Source organism: Mesoplodon mirus (assembly GCF_964341445.2).
Source record: "Mesoplodon mirus genome assembly, chromosome: 6".
Classification (NCBI taxonomy): domain Eukaryota; kingdom Metazoa; phylum Chordata; class Mammalia; order Artiodactyla; family Ziphiidae; genus Mesoplodon; species Mesoplodon mirus.
Window position 1 is genome coordinate 14,445,343 of NC_138982.1, and position 17,141 is coordinate 14,462,483.

The following is a 17,141-nucleotide window of genomic DNA, read 5'->3' on the forward strand; positions in this document are numbered from 1 at the left end:
CTCCTCTCACCTGCCTCTCCTGATCTCCCTCCTATGCCCCCAGGGCCCACATGGCCTGGAGGGGACTTTGGAGTGCAGGGGACTGGCCTGGGAGCTCAGCAGGCTCCCCCAGCCCAAGTGGGTGGGGCAAACGCCCTCTGCTCCTTTCCACTCCTCTGGTCCTGGAAGGCCCCTCCCACCTGCCTCTCCTGTTCTCTCCTGGGTTCCCTCCTATGCCTCCAGGACCAACCCGGCCTGGAGGGGACCTCTGAGGGTGTAGGACCTGGCCCAAGAGCTGGGCAGACTTCCCTGGCCTATTGGGCAGAGGAAACGCTGGGCCCACTCCCCCCCTGATCTGAGTCCCCAAGGGTCCCTCCAGGGTGGGAACCCCTCCCCCCTCTCAGCCACCCCTCAGGGGCACCAGTCCTGTCCGGCCTCCGTACTCCCACATCCTACCAGTTCGCTTGGGGGTTCTTCCTGTCTCCTTGGGCATCAATGTCCCCCACCAGCATCCGGCAGGCACCCTAGTTGTGGGGAAACGTGAACTCTGCATCTTCCCACACTGCCATCTTGACTTCACCCCCCCAATAACTGTATTTTTAAATGCTTATGTCACACCCTAGGTACAGAAAGACTAGGAATTGGATGGCGTAAATCTCCCACTTATGGTTCTGAAGCCAAGTTGACAGAATCCTTCGGTGGGTGGGCCTTCACAGAATTCCTTCTTACAAATTTCAGTAAGGTGGTTTATGCCCTATCCAACGCAGGAAGAGACTGATTGTTGCTATCTGCCTATAACATTTTTCTGCATATTTCAGATTCGATCAGTAAAGTGTCCTTGGATAACAATGTGTACATAGTAATGTTCTTCAATAGCAATGGGTGTGTAGTCTGGGGACTGACCTAATACTCCTTTTTCAGGAATCTGAAAGGGGGAGAAAACTAACTCCTGTCTCTCCTCCTCAGACATTGTGTTTCTTGCTTTGTTGGGAGTCCCGTTATCTAATTTGCCTGCATGCTGAAAAAAAAAAAAGAAGAAGAAGTGGGATAGCACTATAAAAGGAACATATAAAAGTATAAAATAGTGTACATGCCTCTGTATTTTGGAGCTGTAATGCAGTCCCTATTATATTATGAGTCATTATTTTAATCTCCTAGAATAGAAGCTCATTATTTAGTAATAATATTTTGTAATGTGGCTAAAGTAGTACTTTGTCCTAAATCTAATAAAATCATAGGGCTGGAAAGGATCATTTAAGGTCAATTTCCCACCTTCAGGCAAAAGCACCACATTTCAACCTCATTCTGATATTCTTTTGCAAGTTACTAGAGGACACTTTTACTCTTGGGTGTCATCTTAAATCTAACTGGTTTTATTATGCTTCTTTGTCCTGATATTGATGAAAATGTTTAAATATTAACATAATAATAACTCTAACAGATTGTCTCTTCTTAGTACCAAACAAAACACTAACCTCCGCATTGTCACTTATTCTCCCAGATAATTTGAATTTAAGGATTGTATGCAAAAGAAGGATATTGCAATATGCTGTGGAAGCCCTATTTCCCCCCTCTACTCAGAGCTGGTTCCTGGTAGGTCAGAGATCACTATGGTTATGGTCTTAGGGACAAATGTCTACTGAATGTCCTGAGGCTGTAGAATGCCTGGGAGCAATTAACTGATGATTTCTTTTCTCTGGGCAGCCACTAAGAAGCCATGTGACCTAGATGATTATTTTACTGTCAATGGAAAATCTTGTTAATGGGAAAGTAGATGTCATTTATCATTTCCTCTTGGATTTTTAGTTTTGCCATTGTGTCAGAGAAGTTCATCCTTGTTAGGCAGGATTTGTTCTTTCAAACTGATAATCTTGGAGTACAGTTGTTTTCTTAAAGGTTTCTGCCTGTTGATTTTCAGTTTTCAAGGTTTTTGTTTTACTTGTTTTGGTTTTGTTTTTAGTTTTTAGCTATATTTGAAAATCATTTACCTAAACTATCTCTATTCTAGATGTTTCCCTAGAGTTTATGAAGGTGGTAGCTGGCAACTTTACTGTAGTTTAATTTTTTTTCTTCATAAACCTTGGAAGACATCTACGTAAATGACCAAGGCCTAGGGATTTGAGTCAAGTCATTGCATTTTAGAACTGAAAAGGACATTGAATACCAGCTAATAAATATCCCATTACACAAATTATGAAATTAAGGCCCTGAGATTAAATGACTTTGCTGAAACCAATTTACATGTTAGGCAAAACTATGACCCTGATTTTTTGATTTCTAATTCTAGATTCTTTCTAATTCCACCCTATTCCCTAACAATCCAATTTGGGTGTTGAATATAATTATAGCACTTACTATAATCATTGTTCCTAACTATAGCAGGCAGAATGACTGTCCCTCCAAAATGTCTACATCCCAACCCCTAGAACATCTGAATATACGCTAATGGCAAAGAGAAGTTAGGATTGTAGATGGAATTAAGGTTGCTAAGCAGCTGAACTTAAAATAGGTAGATTATCCTAAGTTGTCCAGAGAAGTCCAAAGTAACCACAGGGTCCTTACAAGTGGAAGAGGGAGGCAGAAGAAGAAGTCAGAGTGATGAAACATGAGAAGGACTTGAGCTGCTGTTGCTGGCTTTGAAGATGGAGAAGGGCAAAGAGCCAGGGAATGTGGGCAGCCTTTAAAGGGCAAGGAATCAGACTCTCCCCTAGAGCTTCCAGAAAGCACTTCACTGTTAACATGTTGATCTTAGCCCAGTGAGACCTGTGTTGGACTTCTAAGCTGTAAAATAATAAATTCATGTTGTTTTAAGCCACTCAGTTTGTGGTAACTTATAGCAGCCATAGAAATGAAAGCACTAACAAAGTACTGATGGCTGATTAATGGGAAATTTTCTTTCCACGGAATAAATATTAAACTCTTCTCCTTTTCCTTTTTTTTTTTAATACTTCCTTAAGATAGTTAAGCCCTTAAGACAGTATTTGCCTCTTGCTAGGAAACAAATATCATTTAGTATTAATTTATTGCATCTTCCATAAACAGACACAAGTTCATGCACAGTTAACCAAAAGGAGAGACCAGGAGGGAGGTTCAGAGGATGTCCCTGACATACTTCATCAGAATGCCCTTGGGGCAGCCGGAGGAGAAGTAGACTTTTGATATGCGGCTACAATTCTCTGTGTGTCAGATAAAAACATTTCAAGGCTTGACTGTGGATAATAGAAGTTTCTGTAAACCATGATATTTACAGTCTATGATCAAGGACATTAATGCTCATAAAATTTTGTCCCTTCAGAACTTACTTTCCACTCAAAAGTAGCAAAGAGAAACAAAGTCACATATACCCACACCTTCACACGTGCCTCTTATAATAAGACCTTTCACCTGAATAATCATTGTTAGAAATAAGCAAGCCTCAAAGTTTCTGTCACCAATTTTCAAATTACCTTGCTACAGAACCATTCTTACATTACTTTAAACCAGCCAAAAGAAAGGCAAGCAGAAACGAATACTTTAAACTCAGTATTCTTTGGTCTAAAAAAAATCTTTAGCTTGTCAATATTTCTGAATTTTCACCCATCAAGATGTTTTTCTCAAAACCTAGAGAAAGGCCTCAGGTGACTGGCTGTCCCAATCTACCTGGGATTGAGTAGGTTCCTGGGACATGGGACTTTCAGTGCTAAAACAAGGAAAATCTTGAGGAAGAAAGACCATAGATAGGGCTTAAGGGCATGCTTCTGTGTTGAGCCCAAGGCCCTGATGCAGAATACCCCAGGTACCAGGGAAATCATTTTCCAAGTTTAAGGTCCAAGGACCCCCAAACAGGTGAAGTTTGGGCCAAAGAAGAGCCTGCCTTGCTCATAGTCTCCAGTATCCTTCTCAATGGTTTACTTACTTTGTGATGAGTAGCTCAAGTTGAAAAGCATAATCAGAGGACAGATCTGACTTCATGGAGAATGTACTGTACCATCGGCTAAAGCAGAAATTCTGGGTTTTTGCTGACGGGGAAACATGCTTATGTTCACAGGAGCACCCCCTCTGATTTATTACAGGGTATTAATAAGCAACCTCAGACCTGTGTTGGAGGCTCAGTTTGACAGCAGGGTCCGTGCAACTGGACACAGTTACCTGAAGTACAACAACTGGGAAACGGTATGATGCGCACGTGATGTAGACAGACAGTGCTTTGGGAATGGAACCAAGAATGTCACATTAATCCACAAATGGTTCCATTTGGTAGATAGAGGCTTGGACTCAACAAATCGCCGGCGAAAATCCAGACCTCATCTCTCGCAGTGCCATCGGAACTACATTTTTAGGAAACACTATATACCTCCTCAAGGTAATCCTTTTTAACCATAACCTTCCCATGTCTGAGGGCTTTAAATCAATGAATTCTAACACATTCACATCTGTTTCACAGATATAGTCATCCCAAACATTGTTATAACTCTTTCCCTGACCCAAACAGATTCCCCAGATTGTTTTATCATATGTGAATTTTTAAATCATTATTTTGATTTATTCAAAAGGAAAACTGCAATAAAATAAGAGAAGTCCTATAAATTTAACCACATTCCTGTAAGCAATGTAAATGATCATCTACCTTGATGAAACTGTCCTCTCCCAGATGTTGTTTGCAAATCCATTTGCTAAAGAGGTTCATAAACTTCATATCTATCAGACAATGGTACACAGCGTATCAACAATTTGTTTCTGTCGTCCTCTAATGCCATTTTTATCATGCAATTCTAATGAAGAAAATAAAAAGACATGGAATAAATGGGAGACAAGGAAAACTTCTTACAAGATTAGGAACAATCATGATTACTTCTAATTACTCATCCAGTTGTCTTGGTCACGTCCCCTAATAGTAGCAGCAGAAAATAACCTCCATGTGAGTACAATTAAGCAGGGTAATCAAGCATCTTCTGAAAAATATGAGCTTGTCAAGCTTAATAAAAATAATAAATAGCCATGTAAGCCTTCAGCTCAAATATTGGGAGTGTCTAGAGGCAAGAACATACCGTGCTAGTATTATGCTTTAATTTAATCACGGAATGTACCTCTTGCTGCTGTCAGGTTTCACCTGTTGAGTCCAAAGCCCAGATGGGTAGTGAATGTTAAGCCCTGAATATGATGAATCACAGTTTCCCTTTTCCTTTTGTTTGTAATAGGTTGGCAGACCTGGACCAAATAAGCCTGCCATTTTCATGGACTGCGGTTTCCATGCCAGAGAGTGGATTTCCCCTGCATTTTGCCAGTGGTTTGTGAGAGAGGTCAGTATGTAGAATGATTACTGGCAGAGGAAAGTAGAAAGTATTTTTTTTTATTTCAATCAATCCCTTGTAACCTAGCTATAATAAAAGAGAATAATAGCATAGACAAAATTCATAATTCCAAGGTCCAAGCTATAAAGGTCACCAAGAGAACTTGATAAGGCAAAATTTTTAAACAGTTAGCAAATGGTATTTATTTGTATTTCACTCATCTTAACTTTCTTACCCACCTTTGGTAGAAAGGCTAACAGGTAGTAAATATCGTGGATAGGTCATTTAAAAGTTAATGATTGTGGAAAAACCACTAACTTGATCATTATCTCCTAGATAATAATCAATGTATACTTCAGAATAAAAGAAAACAATACATAGTGGTCCCTATTCTAAATGATACTGTTTTCCACTCCTTTATAATTCTAATGTTAAGATATATGTAAAAAACCTTTTAAATATCCATGAGTCCATAATGATATAGATGATTCAATAAATTTAAAAAAAGGAGAGAAAGAACAACTCTTTCTTATAGAAGAATTACAACTAATAGATGTACAAATGAGCAAAATAGAAAGTTACCATTAGAACACCACAGTAATAACTACTTCATGAAAATCTACAGATGGATACAAAAATTAGTGGGTAAAAGTTTAAAGAGAACTAGGTTATTTGCAGCAACAAAGTATCTCTTAAAAAATATGTATTATATGGGGCTTCCCTGGTGGCGCAGTGGTTGAGAGTCCGCCTGCCGATGCAGGGGACACGGGTTCGTGCCCCGGTCTGGGAAGGTCCCACATGCCGCGGAGCGGCTGGGCCCGTGAGCCATGGCCGCTGAGCCTTGCACATCCGGAGCCTGTGCTCCGCAACGGGAGAGGCCACAACAGTGAGAGGCCCGCATACCGCAAAAAAAATAAATAAATAAATAAAGGAACACATTTTGGCCCGCGAGCCATGGCCGCGGAGCCTGTGTGTCCGGAGCCTGTGCTCCGCAGCGGGAGAGGCCACAGCAGTGAGAGGCCCGCGTACAGCAAAAAAAAAAAAAAAAAAAAAAAAAATATGTATTATATTACAAAGGCAAAATTTACAGTGGAGAAGCCTAGCAGAAACTACCTTAACCAAGTGAACAAGGTTAACAACACCTGTGTCAAAGTCATAAAGGAAAGTCTGAGGAATTGTCACAGATAAGAGGAGATGTGACGACCAACTACAATGCGGGGAAGCTGGGTAAAAGGTATATGAGAACACCCTGTATCTGCAACTCTTCTATAAGTCTAAAATTATTTCAAAAGTAAAAGTTTACAATATTGAAATACTTTAAAAATATAAGACTATTATTACATACAACGTAATTTCTTTTGGGTAAAGCACTTCTGTATCTATTCATTAGGCTTTTGGTTTCTAGACATGTGACCAATTGGCACCATTTAATTTCAGTGAGTATCTCACTATCTGCCCTCTAGAAAGAAACACTTTCATCATTACTTCGGTTACCTCTAATCACAGACCACTAACAGAACATGTTTCTATAGCTCTTCCAACATAAAAAGCACATGCTTTACCATGTGTTATTTTAATAAACATACATGTATAGAGCCATGAAGAATATATAAAAACTGTTACTATACAGAAACCTTAAATATCTTTAAAATCTCTTCAAGCAAGCCTAGGGAAGAGTTGAATGTAAATTTAATATAATCCTGGGGCTGAAAGAGAACATAATAAATGGGTATGAGGTCCTTCATTCATAGATAGGTATCCACATCACTTAGCAGGGAGAGCTAGACCCTTAACAGAGTTCCCTTCTCAAGAAAGAGGAATAAGAAGAAGACTTCCATCATTATGCAACTTGAGACTTGGTGAGAGCCTCTCCAAAATCCATCAATGTGATCTCACTTCATAGTGGGAGGCTTTTTCATTCTTCTTCCTCTACTGAGACCATCTACAGGAGGTCTCAGCAAAATTAAACAAATTTCTAGATGACAGTATTAGGAACATGTATAGCCATCCATAGACATTCCTTACTTATTAGGAATACCCTCATAGTCTACTAACTTTGAAAAAAAGTTCTTACCTTCATATCCTACTAACTTTGAAAAAAAGTTATTACAATTACTATTTCAAAGGAAATGAGTATTCACGTTCTTTAAAAGTCTTTAATTTTATTGAATTTTTGTTCATCTTTAAAGTAAGTAGTTAAAATAAAAAGTAATAATTATATGAGTTATATATGGATGAAATAGAGCAGGGGTCCCCAAGGCCCGGGCTGTGGACTGGTACCTGTCCGCAGCCTGTCAGGAGCCGGGCCGCACAGCAGGAGGTGAGTGGCGGGTGAGTGAGTGAAGCTTCATCTGCCGCTCCCCATTGCTCGCATTACCACCTGAACCATCCTCCCGCCCTCCCATCCATGGAAAAACTGTCTTCCACGAAACCGGTGCCTGGTGCCAAAAAGGTTGGAGACCACTGAAACAGAGTATCCTAGAAAAAGAGAAGAACTAGAAACTATTTAAAACAAAACTGTCAGTAATAATTTGCTATTTGCTTTTTAAATATTAATAATATCTACTTCAAAAGGGGATGCCACTTTTGTTATCAAAGTCAACATTCATCTAGTCTATGTAAATTTTAGCAGCATAATGCATTCCATTTTTCCATGAAATTCTGCTTTGTAATTTATACACAGGCTGTTCGCACCTATGGACATGAGATCCACATGACAGAATTTCTCGACAAGCTAGACTTTTATGTCTTGCCTGTGCTCAATATCGATGGCTACATCTATACCTGGACCAAGGTATATGAACCAATACTGAGAGGGGCTAATGAAATTAAAACCAACCACTTTCTACTATACTTGTCCTAACCATAAACTGCACTTTTCAGTATCGAATGTGGAGAAAGAACCGCTCCACCAACGCTGGATCCACCTGCATTGGCACAGACCTCAACAGAAATTTTGATGCTGGTTGGTGCAGTAAGTATCTGGCTGACCATTTTGCATGCATTTTTTGAAAAGCATAGGAAGAAAGTAACAGGAAAACACAATAGTGTCTAAAATAAGGAAAAAATATAAATTTTTATATTTTAGAGTTCTAACTTTCTGAAAGCACAGACAATAAACAGTTTGTTTATTCAGTCAATAAAAATGTATTGCTTATTCTATTATGTTCCCAGCTGTGCTAGATGCTGGAAACATAAGACTGAACAAACCAGACATAATCCTACTACTTGTGGAATGTAAAATCTAGATGAGACCATCATTAAGTAATTATTTAAACAATTATTTAAATAAAATTGTGATATAATTATAATTTTGTGACTCAACTCTCAGTAAACGATTATACTAATATAGAAAGATCTCATGGATATTAGTTTGTCCCTACTTATTAATCTTCTTACACTATATTGATCTCATTGTTTAGCACTACACAGGGACATATTGGTGATTTCACCTGCAACTTTTTAGCCTGTTAGCTTAAAAACACCCTACTCTTGTGACTAAATGTATGCATACTTTATAATGTACACATATATGAGGATGATTATAAAAACTCCTGTGAAAACAACTTATATTTTAACTCTCTAACTCTCTAATTTGAAATTTTGAAACATGACCTGTGGGAACGTCAGTAGATGACCATTTGCCATTAACAACAACAATACATTTTACCAGGTGTCGGAGCCTCTAAAAACCCCTGTGATGAAACTTACTGTGGATCTGCTGCAGAGTCTGAAAAAGAGACCAAGGCCCTGGCTAATTTCATCCGCAAGAACCTCTCTTCCATCAAAGCATATCTAACAATCCACTCATACTCCCAGATGATGCTCTACCCTTACTCCTATGATAACAAACTCCCCAAGAACTATGCTGAGTTGGTAAGTAGTCACGGTAGTAGATATAGTATTTCACTGTTGAGATTTTTAAATTCTATTCCTGGAAAAAAACATTATACAAACAATTTCTGGAAGTTCCCTTCTTGATTTTCGGTAATAGAAGCAAAAAACTTACCACCACAGATTTACAAGGCATCTGAAATTGGCTAGATAAATTGGCTAGAAGAAATGTGATTTTGATACAGGGAATGATCCCCAAAATGAGGTTAATTCACTAATCTTCAAAATGACAACAGTTCCACTTCCTCCTGCTTCACCACAATACGGACACACATGATGATTTCAGACGCATCTGGGGTAATCAGCAAAGTTCCTTCACCTCATACATAATCTTAATCAGAAAGTCAATTTTATCAAGTTGCCTTGAGCTGGATTTGACATGCACAGGCAGAGTATAGCAGATGTCATTAGGAATTTGGCACATTTGGTTGATATCAGGTTAAGTGATAAGATCCTAATATTGCTTATTTCTAAACCGTTGGATTAGGTGAGACACAGATGTAAATCAATCAATGAACAAATGATGTGAATGGGTCCTTACTATATATGAGAAATAATGCAAAGAAAATGAACTATCCCTGACTCAAAAAATTAGCAATCTTGTTGGAGAATCAAGATACAACCACATGAAAAATTAAATAATATGAGTTTTACACTATTCACATTAACAAATATGGTACATCAATGTATAATTTTTTTAAAATAAGTAGGTTTGAATCCTTCAAACAACTTTTTTTTTAAATTTATGAACATCTGGCTGCCAGAAGTTGGGACCAATGATCTGAAAGAACAAGTGTAAGATTTAAAGCATTTGAGTCATGTCAAAAAAAAAAAAAAGTATTCCACCTAGACAACGACATAGATATCTAGCTTACCTAAATGCATATATTCAAAGACCCAATAATTTTATCAACTGGAAATTGTTTTGTACTTTCAGATTCAGTCTTTCAGAGACCAAATAAAACATGTAATGCTGTAAATATTTTGTGAAGAGCAAAATGGAAAAATAACTCAGCTTCTTAAAAAACTGATAGCTAATAGTTAGCCAGGTCCTGTTCTTTAAAAAAAAAAAAAAAAAAAAAAAAAAAAAGCTATTTTTCATTTCAGGAAAATATTCTCATTTTCCCTATCTGTAGCCAAAAAACAAAAGAGGACATCATTAGTTGGAACTATTAAATATTTCAGTTTTCCAATTAGGCTCAGTCTGTAAGTGTTCCCAGCAGGGGGTGCTCACAGGCCTGCTGTCCCAGAGATGGGTGTGGTCAGCTCCTCATTTCAGTCCTAGATTTCCAGGGCCACCAGGAGAGGAGGTGGGGGTATGTTGTTTGCTTAATTCATGTGAATATGTTTAAGCTGTACCACATCAAAAGAGAAAAAGACAAAGCCATAAAAGCTAAGCACGAATGAGTTAGTAAGTAAAATATTAAAACTAAGATTATAAACCAGATTAAATGTAACAACCAATATATCCAATTTGCTTAATAACTAGTTTTAAACATAAACACTAAAAGACTAATGCTAACAGAAAAGCTTAAAGTGTTGTTTGGAATTGAGCTGCTGCACAAAGTTTCAATACTTTTTCTTACTTGGGGAATAAGTTTAAGCCCTTTTAGTGATGAAAACTTTGTTGCCCCACTGGTTCCATACAATAACATAGTATCTGACAGCTCTAGAAGTCTACAAACTTTCCTTTAAAAAAAAAGAATCAAGTAAGTTCTACCTTTAGAATCTCATGAATAGTTCTTGCTACTTCCTGTGGTTTCTCCAGGAAAAGACCCAAGACTCAAAGTGAGTTTAGTGAGCCAATTCAATATGTGCCCCAAATGGTGTGAAACCATTCCAGAGAATGTGATCCACTGATACTTTCCTCTAAGAATCACTTCTTTATTTAAAATCAAGGAAAGAGAGGTAATAGTAAAATATATATATATGTATATTAGAAATTCCATCCTCCAAAATTGTTTTTAAATTCTAATTAACAAAGAAGTGAACCAGAACTATATCAAAGTAAAATATTCATAATCAATTCTCAACAAGCATAAACCACAAAATAATCTCACCTTGTTTAAATTTATACCCACAAGTCTAATAAATTCAAGGAAAAGGACATGTTACTTCTTATGTTTTCTAGAGCATGATAAGATAGGTGAATAAAATACAAAAATTCTTTGCACTTATATCACACACATTGATTTAAAAGTTACTTTAATTTCCAATAATCTTTTCTGTGATTAAAATTTTGCCTAGTATCTAAAAAGAGATATTTAAATGCTACCAGTAAAATCTAAGATGAATATTATTTGATTATTTGATTCATTTGAGATCTGAATTTAGTTTGGCACCCCAAAACAATTTAAATCATTTGAAGAGTTAACTAGAAATCCTTTCAGTCTTTTTCTTATTTTGTATAAATCCAATTCACTTACTTCCTAAGAACATTTTGCTAGAACAACTCATAACTATAGTGTTATCACAAATACATGTATAGCCAAAAGAGAATTTGAGTCTCCCAAGAAGAAAGATATTGGCTTTTCCATGGTTTTTATTTGTAATGAGGATATCACTTTAAAAAAGTAAAAATCTTGACCTAGAAAGATGAATGTTCCACCCAAATCTAGTGTCTCCATATTAATTCTCAATTAGAAAAATGTGACCCCACTGTAGAAAACAAAAGATAGTAAAAGACCAATAAGATGAATTATTGGCACCATACCACATTATAGATAACTCAGAATTTTCTTACAGGACTACAAAGCAGACTTTGTCTTCTACAGATTTTAGCATATATATATATGCGTGTGTATATATATATATATATATATATATATATATACACACACGCATACATATATGATTCTTATTTTTCTTTATACATATAAAACTTAGAAGATCATATTTGTAGCTAAAAAAATGCTTCAGTGAAATAATTGGAAGGAAATTATTCTGTACAGAAACATTAGCACTCTCAGTTCAAATTTAGAACATACTGTAAGTAGCAATCCTTTGACATTTGAGTCGTGATGAAAATGTATACAGCTTCATTTCTGAAAGATCTTACATGTAGATTACCTGACAATTACTTATATCATGAGACAACCTTCAGAGGGAAGAAAGGCAGAGAAGGGAATGCAAAAGACCAATGAAGTAAAAGTATAGAAGTAATAGCCTGGATTACAAAGGCTACCAAAAATACATCTTCAGCAGATGAATAAAAAGTTTGAGGAAACATAACAGTGTCTTACATGCATAATGCTTTCCTGACTGCAAACTGTTTTTACACACATACATTATTTAAAGAAAGAATACAAAACACACTGTGAGTTTCCAATGACTTCATAAACGTCCAGTCCCTCAGTGTTGACTTCTTCAGTATAAGGCTATCACTATCTTCAAAGGAAGTTTTAAGATCCAGAAAAAGAATATCTTTACATTTCCAAAATTCTAAAGGGTAATGAAATATTGAGTTATATGACCCCTTTATCATCAGAGGAAATAAAAACTAGGAGACATAACTGAAAAGGCTCCCAAACCTATCCATATCTTTGCATTTATTGAGCCTGGAAAAGCTCCCAATCTTTGGTCTACCTTCCCCCCAAAGAAGCACACATGGCACTGTTAATAATAATTATTACTATAATACTTCTTCTAAATTCAAAAGCAGAAACCCAGAATAATAACCAATCAACTAAGTATCTTCACCCATTTCCCAGACTGACCAAATGGAAAGCTGATGTATACTACACAAAGATGCCAATCCAGGGCATGCACCTATCCTTACATTTCTACATTAGAAGCGCAGGATTTCACAGGTGGAAATCTGGAATTTCTCTGGTTCTGCTTTCTCATTTTCCAGCTTAGACAATGAAGGCTTGGTTAAGCCAACACCAGAAGTAGTGGCAGCCTTGGGCATGGAGCTATTAGATGCTGAAGAATTTCCTAAGCTGCCCCAACTTCCAAAGATGCACACACACATATTTGTGCGGCCGTGTTCTATGTTGGTGCTCCATGCAGCCGATTTGCAAAAGGCCATTCATTAAATAAAGTCTTTTATCTCACAAATATATCATTATTACCTCCAACCCCGGACATTGCTAAGGATTTACACTGGTCAAGTAAGATCCCTGACTTCTCAGGGCCCAGTCTTCATGATTCTGGCCAGTACTTGCATGGGTATATGTACATTAACCAGGAGAAATATGACAGTCTAAAAATTTCTGAAAAATTATTAAACTTGACCAAAAGATAGAAATCCATTTCTAAAATCTAACACCTTCTAGTCCAGAGACACCTCACTACCTCTTAATTAAAGCCTTACTTAATGAGCCACCAAGACAGAAACTCACTGCTCCACCCAAGCACGTGATCGTAAGCCAAGACTATGATTAGAGATAAACATAAAAATCAGGGGGGAAGAAATATTGTGATTAGGAGGTGGACAATTGCAGGGCCGTGCGCACATACATCACTGCTGTCACCACGTCATTGCCTAATAACAAGAGTAACAGGGTCACAGTCCCTGTGTCAGGCAGGCTGCCAGCAGCTACGGCAGACAGGACTGGAGGCACAGAACATTTGCTTCAGGAATTTTCTCAGAATTTCTAATCTCACTTATAAGACAAAAAAATTTTCCATGACAACTGCAGAATTTCTTTGATTGGAGAAACCGGTTGCTGATTCACCATTATACATTTTAAGTGGCTTTTTGGCCGGTTAAAATTCTCCTGCAGGGCCTGGACAGTACATGACTCATCAGGCAATCACCAGAAATTCCACTGAGCACCTATTAAGTGCTCAGCATAAACCATGGTTCCTGCCACGAGGAAGGGAGCAGAGAGGCTCAGCCTGTTGTGAATGTTCTCTCGAAGGAAGAGTGGGAGGGAGGTAACCAGGTTACCGAGGGACGTTAATGTCAGGATGACTCCTGTATCACAGCGGGCCCTGGAGCCAGTAACCTGGTAAACAGAATGGCCACGTCAAACACAGAACTCCCAGTTAGATCTGATTTCAGATCAACAACAAATAATTTTTAGTGTTTAAGTATGCTCCAAATATCGCATGGGACAGACTTATACGGGAAAAGCATTCATTGTTTACCTGAAGTTTAAATTTAACTGGGTATCCTGTATTTTTGGCTAAATCTGGCAACCCTGCAGGTAAAGTGTGATTTTGTGATTTTGGCCGGTGTGACCTAGCAGCGGCGCTTCAGAGACACTTGTACTATCGTCAGCAGAGGAAAACAAGGCATTCAGAGCACCTTTAAAACCAGCTGTCTTCTTTTTCAGTTCTTCTCTCTAAAATACTTTCTTCTTTAACATAATTACATCTTTCATCTGACTTTCCTTTAAGCTAATTTTGCCTCCTTCCCTTCCCCCAGAGGACATCTGTGGGGGGGGGCGGGGGGCCTTTTTGATTGTTGTCATTGTGGGAGTGCTCCCAGCATGCCCCGGGTGGAGGCCAGGGGAGACTGATAAACACCCTACAAAGCTCAGGACAAGCCTCCACAGCAAAGGATCATCCAGCCCACGTGTCACAAGTGCCAAGGTGGAGAAACCCTGCTTTAAGCAAAGGTAAGAAAAGTCTCATTCCTGGCCAAAGGTCCCTGGCTTTCAGGATCCTACATCTCCTCACAAAGAGCTTACAATTTTCTGCACATCTCAAGTGCGGGAGAGTACATTCCCATCATACGGCATTTATTTTTTAACATTTATTTGGAAGAAGCACCACTGCCACCGGCGGGGGGGAAAAAAAAATTCTGGACTTTGCAACTTCAGCTGACTCATGCTTCACATTTTACCTGAATTTTAAAGTATTTTAAAAATTTAAAAAATTTTTAAAATATGTATTCAGATCAGCCAAAGAAAGAATTTGATTTCCATCAGCGAAAGCATTGCCACGCTCCCCATGGAGTCTGCCAGAATAGACAGGCCCTGCTCTCTAAAGCTGGCCTTCCCACACTCCTTGCCTTTTCTTCATCTCAAGGCTTTGCAACCAGAGCCTGCACTTGTTTACTCTCCTCCTTTTTCTCAGAAACATATTTCTTTCAAAGGCTTTCTCCTCAGTCCCTGCCTCAGTGGGCCTTGGAGGCTTCTCCTTTTGCACCCAAGTTATAAAAGTTCAATTCCCCATTGGTCCCTTGGCGTAAGCTACCCATTATCACAGGACAGAAGGAAGGAAGCTGCCGCTAAAGATCATTTTGATGCTTCCATTATCACATGTATTCACCCAGGGGGATGGTTAAACTCAGAACTTCAAGTTAGAAACAAAGTTCTGAAGAAAATTTCCTTTGAATTGGTATATACTCCACCGTCAGTTTGGGGCTTTCGTTTTCTTGTACGGTAATAATGGACCAGGGAAAGATTAGAAGAGGCAAGACCCCACTGTCATGACACTTGGCTGTGTACGTAGAGGTTGCAATGAGGACCATGAGCACAGTCACCAGACGGGGCTTCCTGATCACATGTTACCTAGGAATGCAGGTCAGTGGAAAAGAACACCCTCACCTTATTCATCTCACCAGCCCCCTGGAGCTCAGAGCCTGGGGAAACGTTACACTAGTTGGTCCTTTGTCTCTTGGGCTTTGAGTTAGATGTGACATTTTAGACTCTCTCTGTCTTTTGCTCTATGACCAAGGCCTCTTTTTAAGAAAACAGGTGACAAAAGAGAACATGCATAAGACGTGGTAGGAAACTCATATCTAAGGATTAATAAAGGCTGGCCATGTTTGGCCTTGACTGAAAGCAAAGTTTTCTCTGAGGCTGATTTATATTTAGCTTCCTTCTGTTCTTTACAACTGGTAAAACCAGCTCTAGCAACACTTCTTTTGAAGTATTCCAAGGCCACAAGGAGAAGTGAAAAAGAGCACAGGATTTAAAGCAAGAAGAACCTAGCTCAAGTCAGCCACTTATGGGGCTGCATGCCCTTGGGCAAGTTCTTTTATCCTCTCTGAGTTTCAGTTCTTTTATCTGTAAAATGGGGATAAAAATATCTAGCTCTTATCAAGAGCTCTTTGTCAAAGTCTAAGGTTTTATGTAAATGTTAGTTCTTATTTTGAACCCACTGAGCGAGGATGTAAGATCTCCCTCAAATGACAGGTTATACAGAAAATGTCATTAATTAGAGTTTCAAGACATGGATCATGCTCTCTGATGTACTATTGTTTCTGCCAGTCTTTTGTCAGCTGTCTTAGTCCCTTTTTACAGAAACGTACAAGGAAAAGGAGTTACCTCTCTAATAGTTTAGCAAATTCAGGAATCACCCCTCTCTCTCTACCATTTCTGGCAGGGGTCAGTCACCCAGCTTGGTTGGAACATTCCCACCAAGCGTGCTGCCCCCATGGCATTCCATTCTGCTAGAAAATTCTGTGTTGATGAAATGTGGACAGATAATGTTAGGAAGATAAATGAGCAACATTTGTAAAGTATTTGAACTATTAAAAAAAAAGAAAAGACCCACACTGATTCCAGGGATTTTTGTTACAATACTTGGAACTTAAAATATGATATTTTGGTTGATTAAAGTCTGCTCTGACTTTTTTGTCTCTTGGCCTCAGAGGGGCTGAGAGAAAGGGTCTACAGACTTCACTTTTTTTTTAATCAAAGGAAATAAGTTAAGTGCCCAGCAGAGGTCAATGTCTAAATGTAGTAACCCATCAACCATCACAACATGGTACCACCACTCTCCCCACAAGCATCCTCAATCTCCACTCAGGGGGGTCACAGTCCAGCCTTTGTAGAGCTCAGCACCCTGCACCCCCATCCAAATCTGGCTCACCTGAAGCCCTAGGAAGAGACTAAATCAACCAACCAACAATGTGCTAGGTGTTAATGCAATCTGCTGAGGATACAAAATGAATAGCCAAGAATCCCCTCCCCCCACAAAAAGCTCACCTAGGGGACAAATAGATGCAAGAACAAATGATTACAGCACAGAGTGATAGGAACTCTGATAGAGACATGTGAGCCCTCACAAAGAAGGGGTGCTCATTGCTCCCTAAGAGAG

At 38.6% G+C, this 17,141-nt stretch overlaps 1 protein-coding gene across 1 annotated transcript in view; it reads left to right on the forward strand.

Moving 5' to 3' along the window:
- CPB1 (carboxypeptidase B1) overlaps positions 1-17,141 on the forward strand; it is a gene marked incomplete at both ends in the record, with an annotated part of 39,752 nt that overhangs the window by 16,807 nt on the left and 5,804 nt on the right. The window contains 6 exons of the mRNA XM_082625762.1: positions 4,032-4,131; positions 4,220-4,321; positions 5,157-5,258; positions 7,933-8,043; positions 8,133-8,223; positions 8,923-9,125. Coding sequence (XP_082481888.1) covers positions 4,032-4,131; positions 4,220-4,321; positions 5,157-5,258; positions 7,933-8,043; positions 8,133-8,223; positions 8,923-9,125 — 709 coding nt within the window. The remainder of the gene's footprint in view (positions 1-4,031; positions 4,132-4,219; positions 4,322-5,156; positions 5,259-7,932; positions 8,044-8,132; positions 8,224-8,922; positions 9,126-17,141) is intronic.